The sequence below is a fragment of the Chaetura pelagica genome, unplaced genomic scaffold (assembly GCF_000747805.2).
Source record: "Chaetura pelagica isolate M959 unplaced genomic scaffold, ChaPel_1.0 scaffold332, whole genome shotgun sequence".
Classification (NCBI taxonomy): Eukaryota; Metazoa; Chordata; class Aves; order Apodiformes; family Apodidae; genus Chaetura; species Chaetura pelagica.
This window is the reverse complement of record NW_009952480.1, coordinates 900,356-910,302: the sequence shown is the minus strand read 5'-3', so window position 1 is coordinate 910,302 and position 9,947 is coordinate 900,356. Positions and strand designations below refer to the sequence as shown.

The following is a 9,947-nucleotide window of genomic DNA, read 5'->3' as shown; positions in this document are numbered from 1 at the left end:
TTTTTTTTTTTTTTTTTTTTTTAGTTTTAGAGAGATGGTAGGAGTAGATGAAACAGGAAAGGAACAAGGACTTCCTGAACAAGACAGGGTCTACGGTAGGGAGAAATGGTTCTGCAAATTTTCTGAGGCTACTACGGCTAACAATGTATGTTTTGGGGTAAATTAAATCCACCGCTCACTCCAGTAGTAGAAATTTCACATACAAGGGCTTCTTTGTCCAGCTTACAAAGTTTCCACTTCAGGTCTGCTGGGTAGAATTTCATTTGGCAGCTGCACGTTTACTGGTCTTTAAATTCTGAATCAAGTTCATTACCAGCATAGTGCAGTTCAGTATGGCATTCAAGTTTCATAGGCTCAGTTTCTGAAGTCATGTGCAGTACTGGTCATAGAGGTTTAAATTGTCTACGGTTCCTATTCTAGGAAATCAGTATGTAGCTCTTGCATGTGCAGAGAAAATTGAACAAATGAGCAGTGAAATAAAAATTGAATATATTCTGTCAGTCCTGAATTTGTAATACATGACAAATTTCAAGTAGACTTCAAAGGTACAATTTATTAGTAGTATTTTCAGATCATGATAGAGGGCTTTGAGATTAAATATCCAAGCCTTGTATGAATCTTCAGTTTGACCTTTTCTAACCCTATTTCTACTCTAAAGGATGCAGCAAAACAACCCCCACTAACTTTTGTAGGGAAGTGGAAGAAATAAATATTATTTTAGTTGCATCACTGAAAAAAGTTCCCTCTTCACTCTAATGCCACAGTTAATTATTCTTGCTATGTTCCTTGTACCAGCATATGTATTTTGAGCAGGGTCAAGTTAGGCTCTGTACATGTCAGCTTCCTAGTCTGGTTGCCCATAGGGCTGTTAGTGCCAGCACAGTAAGTTTAGTAAAAAGGAGCTGCAAGTCATAACATCCCTTCAGAGGCAACATAAAATTAAGCCAGATTGATGTGAACACAGCCATTGTTTTAAAACAGATAATTATCTAAGAGCAAATATGAAGTAAAAAAATGACTCAACATTCTATTAAAACACAAGACTTATCCACTAAAACATCTATAGTTAGCCCCAGGCCAGAGATTCTACTCCTAAATGAATACACAATTTTCAGTGTTCATATCTTGGTATGTATTTTTCCAAAGTATCAACAACTACATGCAACAGGTTTTGCATCAAGGTACTTTTTTAAACATCTGACAAGGTGCTATATTGGAAAAAATAATACCAAATACTTATAGACTGTAGAAAGCAAAAGTTTTGTTATAGCAGATGAACTGAATTCAAAGAAATCAGCTCTCTGAGTTTTCTAGTGGAACAAAAACATTAAAAAATTTAGATTTCCAAAAGAAAAATAACTATAATTTAGATATATTCCAAAATTAAATTAAGAGTCTGAGGTGACAGCACAGAGTTTCAATACAAGAGAAATTAAAGGAAAATATTCTTAAGGGAATGGTGGAAGAAGGACCCAAATTAAACCAAAAACCAGCCAAGGCCAAAAGCAGAAGAGAGAATCTCCACAATTCTGCACAGAAGCTGTAAGCAAAAGGTTAGTAATACTGCTTATGCCAGTACAATACTCTTTGGGTTCCAACAGGTAAGGTTGGGTTAAGTGTGGGTACCTTTTATTATCACTTTTTCACATGCTTTTTCAGAGTTGATGAAATAGCTTCCTAATTTATCAAGCCTACATAGGAGTATCAGACAGGCAAGACACTCCAGTAGTTGTCTGTGTAAATCCCTGTTCTTTGTGTCATTATTTCAAAATAAGCTAAGCCAAGACATGTATGATGCTCTGAGAATAAATAAAACAAATCTCACACACTTTCACAGAACACTAATTTAGCTCATCTAGCGTTTCTCAGTAGGATGTCCAGAAGAGGAGAGAGAAATTAATTTATGTCATTATTTAAGGACCAGACATGATCCTTCCCACATGCCCAAACAAGGACACACACTTTCACGCACTGACTACACATAACGCAACAAAATCCATGGAGGACAACAACAAAAAAAATTACTTCATGTGGAGCTGGCAGACATTAGTAGAGTACAGCAGAACTTTAACTCCTCCTGATGTCATTATGCAGGTTGTTCCCTCACAAAAACTCCGAAGAAGTGTACCTAAGTTTCTGCTTTGTTTTATGGTCATGCACTTTTTGAAATTATCTAAGTTTGTCTTCTACATTGTTAGTACTCTGTCTTCATAATGGGGAAAAAAAAAAAGGGAAGAAAAATCAATGTGCTATTACCCTGTCAACCTACCCTTGCAAGAATTCTTTGAACATCAATGCTTAAGTAGGAAAAATGTATGCATTAGCATCACTAAGCACACTAATTTTTTTTACTTACACATAAAATAGAACGTAGACGCAAAAACTGATTTAGTTTAAGAAGAAAGGGCTCACAGCAGAAACAGAAAGATAAATCAGTAAACAGGTGTCCTGAAACAACATTCACTATGCTGAAGGAACACTTTTAGAACCAACAAGAAAAAAATCTACTCAAATTTACAGTGTGATCCATTGTGCATCAATCATGCATCCACAGACAAGTTCAGTTTTAACAGTCCTTCCTACTAAGACAGTCAAAACAGCACATAGGTAAAGCATAAAATACACCAGTTATTTACAAATATCAGGGATGCTTGAATCATACAGCTCTGATTCTTTGTACAAACAGAACACACAACAGAGAGCAACTGTCCAGTGATCATTTCCCAGTGTCTCAATTACACATACCAGAGTTGCTAAAAAGGCTCCAAGGAGTTCAATTTATATTCAGAAAAGTAAACATTTAGCCATTGGGACAGGATTAACATGAATTTTATAGCTGTTACTTGAAGTTTCATTTGGACAATTGGTCAATACAAGGTTTAAGTAAACATTGTTGCTTACAGCTCTAGAAGGTGTGGACAAATGACATTTACTTAGTAGGCAGCATGAAATACATAACTGGTATAAATTGGTCTTTGAGAGCCAACAACTACAATATCTCATGCATCAGCGTACCTAGAATTGTGAACTGGAATTGCAATTACTGAAAAAAATCTATTACCAATTTGAGTCACTTGGGTAAAAAATCCCTTCTCTCTACTTCCACAGTAGTTAATTCTCAAATTATTTTAGAAGCTAACTATCAAAAGGACAGAGTCAGACTAAAGTAAAACAGTCAGTGCATCTGCTGCTATAATGCTAGAAACCTGTAAAGTGATTTAAAAATATGTTATTACCTATTCAAACACCCTGTTTTAAGGGGTTAACTTCAGCAGGCCACCTTTTGAAAAGAACAAAGTCACAAAAGTTATTGCATTGTTATTATAATATTCTGGGGTTTATATAATTAAAGCTCTATAAAAGATTTCATAAAGCCCACCATAAGTAGCCTTTAGTTTTATTTTACTTTTTGAGATAACTGAACTTTGGAAGTACTATCTTTCTCTTCAATAGAAATGCTATTAAACAAGACATTTCTCTGCACATAAACTAGTAGTTTCATTGTATCAGGCTACTGAAAAATATTGAACCTGCCACTTTTTTGACATACATGAACAACATATTAAGTGCCTGGAGACAAACAATATATATACACACAGTATATAACAACAATATATTGTATATAACATGTATATAACAATATATATATGGGGTATATAACAATATATATACCATGTATATATATACACCATACCAATGGTTTCATGTAAACGTATTACAGTGATGTCAACAAAGATCCAGTTCTTAGATTTTGCATTTTTCAGATATTCTTTTGCAATATATAGTTACCAGGGTATCTTTTACATGAAGTGCTGCCGTATCAGGAACATGGAAAAAAAAAATACGGTTAAAAGGTAAGGGAAGATCTGATACAACTTGGACACTAAGCATAGGCTTCACTTAGGCTGAGAAATGGAGAAGCAGCAAAACTGTATCTACACGCACTACTTACCCGTGTGAAGGTTCCCTCAAAACTGTGAATATCCAGCTGTGGCTTCTGAGCATAAACATATGCATTGATTGAAAAGAGATCCTGTAAAAGAGATTAACATACTATTCTTTAAACTTAAATTTAGTAACATATTTTGAAGAAGCTTTTAGAGGTAAAGATGTCAGTTTATGACCCCCAGCAATTGACCCCAAGGTAATTTCATAACATTTTTATCCAACTAAGAAACATGCTGTTTTTTCAGTACATCTTGGTATAAAGGAACCAGATCCAGGATGATAGTCTGAATGTGTCGATAGTTCAAAGAGCAAATTGTTTTACATTTATAACATTAGTTACAAATTTTATCTAATTTATTTTCTCTTATCAGCCCCATTTTAATCTATAGCACTATAATCTTAAAATACTTTTCATGTATTTTCCATGTAGTATCTTTTAAAAATAAAGTGGTTTGGTTTTTTTTTAATGCAAAATGAAACAAAATACTTTCCCAGCAAGGAAAAAGCCAACTGAATACAGGAGGAAACAATGCAAGTTCTCTTAAATAATCAACCACACCTCCAGTCAACCCCTGAGAAAATCTCATCAGCTTCAAGAAAACCTGGGTACATCAACAGAATTACTCACATGCTTGAAGTCAGGGGTACTCTAATCTAGTCTGATAAAATTGTGTCTAACATGCATGGATACTTGTACTCATCACAGCCAGAGCATAAATATTCCTACCCTAAAATTAAGAATAAGAGATGCTTAGATACTGTAGTAGCAGGCTCTATGAAAAAGATTGTGGTATGGTATAAAAAGGGGAATTAAAAATAACCTTAAAAAAATCTGAAGAATGTTAGAACTTAAGAGATGTCCCTAGACGTCCAGCATGGAATAACTGAAACAATTACTTAATCAGGTAATTTTTCTGAAATATCCACCTCCCTCAGAAAGAATACCACAGAGGAATTGTTGAAAATCTGATCCAAAGGAATTTCTTCTCATCACAAAAGCAAATGTTTTGGTGACTTTTAGATAGTCAGGAACAACAGCAGCTAAGAGATTCCAACCCAAGTAGACTGCTCTCATGCATGGACCCACAATCCAATTTCTACTTTGTCAGATTGCTTCATACCAAATCCCAGTTGATCTAAGAATCATAATCTCTGATGAATTGCAAGAACATCAACCTTCTCACTGGATGTAGTGCCTAGGTATTTGGGTTATCTCCATCCTGTATTACTGGATGAGTCTTGCAGAAGGTTAATCAGACACCACCTCTGGGGAGAAGACTACATAGCTACAACCTCCTGTCCATGATAGCTAGAACGAACTATCTTCAAAAGCAGAATTACTTTTACAGTCTCTTTCATGGACATATAACCACATCTTGGCTCAAACATAGCTAAGCATGATATTTTTTGTTCATAATTTTAACTGCAAGAAAAAAGAATCACATTTGAATATTACATAATTTGAATATTAAAAAGTTAACTAAAGGTTAATTGTCCATCTGTGTTAATGTCTTAAAATCTAGTGTATCTGTATACTTTTGCTTCTCTGATAAAATGGTTATAGATTTTTATATAATTATTTTTCACTTTTCCAGAACAAAATTCATGGGTTTTAAAAAATATTTTGTTTTACTTTAGTTTAAAAATGTGTAGCTCTATAAATAAGAAATTTGTATTTCTATTTATGTTCTGCACAGAAGAAATCTCTCCCTTCATATCTTGCAAAAACACACGGACTTTGTATTTCATATACTTTTTAAAACACGACTTGAATTTGAACATTAACTCTCACAAATTATCTTTATCTTAAACTGTTAGCCATTTATTGCAGTCTTTCACATGAAGTTAATTCATTTCATCTTTGTTCTTCCAACCTACTTTCATCAGGTTCATGAGAAACAATTCATATGAAACTAATACACATGTGGTGTCCTATATCTTCATCATTCACTTCTTTCCAATCTGTTATCACCTACAATTTAGCTAATCCAGGCTATTATGTGTTTTATTATGCAAAGAAAAATAAAGAGTCTCTCAGTGGTGGATAGCACAACAGAAAACTAATACCACACACATACTCATATACACAATAAAAACTGCTAATGAAATGCGTCAACCAAGAACTTCTCTCTTTTCAAAGAATGCCTTAGTAGGAAGCAACATTTGAATAAAAGAAAGTAGAAAGATCCAATTTTATAAGTAAGCTGACATTTGTACAGTAATGTATCTCCTTAATTTCTAATCTGTTTTTCTTCTACTGTGATGTTTTGTTACATTTTACATGTAAAATTTCTATGTACCTTGGTGTCTTTTCTTTTTATGTTTTAGTTGTCCTTTTGTATTTCTAATTTAACACCAACTTTCTCATTTGCCTTTTTTTTCTTTTTATTTCAACTCTTAAATAAACTCACTTATCTTTCCGAAAAAACTGAGATCTGCACCTTCCTTACACATTTGTGGCACTACTCTGGAAAGCCACAAACTAGAAGGAGTAGAGGAGTCCAAAAGTGCAAGGGTGGTTTGCTGTTGTTTTTTCCAGAACTAAAAACCATAAGAAAAAACTGTGCTCTGAGAAAAATCCAGGGTAGTAGTTCATTAGCATTTCATTCATGAGGAGTAGAAAGAAAAGACATACAAGCATATTACACATGCTCAATAGCTTTCTGAAATATTTTTTCATTATTAGGGTAAAAAACAAACAAGGGGGTAAGAACTTTTTTCTGTAACCCAATGCTCTGTGCTCCAAATGAGTATCATTCTCAGGTCAATAAAATATAGTAGTTAAGTTTTATAATACAAGAGAAAGAAAGAGAAATCCAAAGTAAGATACTGTTATAGAAGTCATTACACATGGACTGCATTCAACAATAAAGGTTACTGCAAGAGTACAAAGATGTTCCTTCACCTAGTGCTGCCTTCCCAGTAGTAGAAGCTGTATATACCTCAGTTCAATGTCTTGAAAAAAGGTAAGGACAGTGAATTTAATATGGATACATCAAGTTCTGTACACAATACTACATAAAAATATAACTTCTGCTCACTGAGCAAGAAAAATTTACCTGGTTAGGATATGTCATTGCTTCCCCCTATATAAAAGTAGGGAAACCGAGAATGAACTTAAAACAAAGGATTTAGTTCTATTTTTAAAAAGACAGACAACTACTTTTTATTAACAATTTAACTAATGAAAGACCTGGTCTTTGTGAAATTCAGCTTCAGTAAAGATTTATTTTCACACTATAAGCACTGAACTGTTCATTCATTGAAGCTAAATAGTTCTACTGGTATGTTCAATGGAAACAGTATTCTGCATCTAAAATTACACTGCTTTTAGCAGACAGTGAGGGCAAATGACCTCAGTTATTTTCTTATTAAAGGAAAAAACCCCACTTGGATAAGCGGATTGTAATAGTTCTAGACTAAAACAACTATATGAAAGACTTGACTCTGAAGCAATAAAAAATATTTTTATACAATAACAGAAATTTAAAAACAAATGCATATAATTTTTTATCTTGTATTTGAAAATAATAATTCAGAAGAATGCATTTCATCCTTCTAGACTGAAAGTCAGGAAATTACTTTATGACAGTACAGCAGCAAAAGTCTTCTCTTTTGCCTTTCACAGTTTTAAAAACCACTGTAAAGTTATCAATAACAGAGAAAAATCTCCTCTATTAGGTCAAGGGCAACATTGTTCACCCTACTTAAAGATCATTAAAATACATTCTTAATCATAACATGTAGTTCACTACAAATAAAATTGCCTTTCGTTCAATAAAACTAATTAAATGTAAATGGTATTGTTTACTGCTGTATGGATCTTCTGATATAAATCAGCAAGTCACCATTTATTGAAAATTACAGTGACCTCATTGCTGTTAATAAATTTAGTTGATCACGCAAGCTAGAGAAGAATGCCTTAGAGTGTGCATATCACCAGAACAACTCCCTTCACCTATAACCATGAAACTGCAAGAAACCTAACCTGGGTGTTACAATATTTGCTGCTCAGCCATCATTAAATGACTTGTTGAAATTTTAATTCTCTGATCACATTAAGTGCTTTAGAAAGACAACAAAATCTGTACTGGTCACCTTGGTGGTGTCATTTGTTCTTTAAGGAAAGCTCTGCAGGTCTGCAGGTTTGTTTATTCTGTGTGTCACAGTGGGTAAGGTTACAGAGCTGCTCTGTTGACGCAACTGACAACTTATGCCAACACAAAATACTCACTGCCTTTATATCAGATAACTAAAGAAATCAAAACGAGCTACAACTATGGAGAGCATATTGTCAAAAACGTGACCAAATTGCTTATAGGCTATTTTCTGTTCAGCTTGCACACACTTTTTTTTTTTAAACATTTAAGTATGAACTGTAAGCACAAGCCTTCAAAACGCCCTTCAAGCACACGCAGAAGACACTGAAACAGGTGTTGCTTTACAAGCAGGGAGTCCCATTATTCCAGGAAAAACGCTAATGTAATGAAGTGCTACTTAAGACAGAAAGTGAGCTGAAACTATTTGATCCACTACAGCAAAAACCCAGAACATCAGTCCAGAGACAGCAAGGGCAAAACGCCAGGCCTCAGAGATGTCACCTTGCACCCCTACCCGACTGCTTTATCACAAACATATACCGAGTAAACCTTAGAAACCCAATCCACTTTTGTAGCCACCCCCACGAACAGGAGCCTTTAATCCGGTTCAAAAGTCGCACTGAATAAAACATCAGCTTCCTGCCTCTGCAACAGACATGACTAACAGCACTTCCACTCCACCAAACTCTTTGCAGGCCTCGAATGTCCCGCGCTCTACCCCTTTTCTTCACCGTGCCGTCCCGCCAAAGCCCCGCACAGCGCCCGCACCGGCCGCTCCCGCAAGGGCTGGTGCTGGGGCGGGTTCGTTTTCAAACAAAACCAAAACAAAACCAAAACAAACAAACAAAAAAACCCCCCCACAAATAAAACACACACACACAAACCCCTTTACAACAAAAGTTTTCATGAATAGCTTGATTTAAAGAAGCTGAAGCAAAACTTTGAGAGAGGTGTTCCCTGAAGTGCCTCTTTCACCCTGTCAGTTATTTTGGGGGCACATATGATGCGCTGCCTATGCTATGCATCATGTAGTGCAAAAAGAATGAAAAGAGGAGCTCAGCAGTTCCTTCTGGCAGGAGGGCTCAGCCTGGAGAAAAGAAGGCTTTGGGGAAACCTTAAAGCAGCTTTGCAGTACCTGAAGGGGCTACAGGGAAGTTGGGGAGGGACTATTTACAAGGGCTTGTAGTGACAGGACAAGGGGTAATTAATTTAAACTGGAAGGGGTATATTTAGGTTGGACATTAGGAAAAAATTCTTACCTGTGGGAGGGGTGAGACACTGGCACTGGTTGCCCAGGGAAGTTGTGGATTCCTTCTTCATGGAAGTATTCAAGGGTAGGTTGGAAGGGGCTCTAAGCAACCTATCCAGTGGGAGGTATCCCCACCCATGAATCTAGATTATCTTTAAGGTCCCTTACAAGCCCAAAGAGTTCTATGAGTCTATTATTACAATTTTATGATTCCTCCAACATGTTATAGAGGAAAGGAAATCAAATATAGAGATGCAGCTTATTACTCTACTAGGAACTACAAAATTAGGCTTAGAAGAAAAAAAATCTATAATGCTACCTTTGGTTAGTCTGCAATTCATGGCTTGCTTACACCTTCTTGCTAATCTTCTCAAGTTGTCCATTCACAGAGCTCCTTTAGATGGCTGATACCCTTGCACGATTGCCATCCCACTAAAGGTAGAAGTGTCTTTACAGGAATTAAAGAAACACTAATGTGCTTTCCAGAGGAATGGAAACAAGCTTCTGCAATGTAAACTTGCATTAACTTCTGTGAAGGACGTGGGGATCCCCTAAAAACATTTACATTTGGGTGGATTAGGCTACCAGTTCCCCAAAATAATTCATAGGCAGATGGGGCTTAAGAGTAAAACAGATGTATGACATGACCA

General features: G+C 35.5%; 1 protein-coding gene across 1 annotated transcript in view; it reads right to left on the bottom strand.

The window, feature by feature from the left end:
* ATP9B (ATPase, class II, type 9B) overlaps positions 1-9,947 on the bottom strand; it is a 151,650-nt gene that overhangs the window by 86,524 nt on the left and 55,179 nt on the right. Inside the window, exon 8 of the mRNA XM_010008700.1 lies at positions 3,953-4,033. Within this exon, the coding sequence (XP_010007002.1) occupies positions 3,953-4,033 (81 nt within the window). The remainder of the gene's footprint in view (positions 1-3,952; positions 4,034-9,947) is intronic.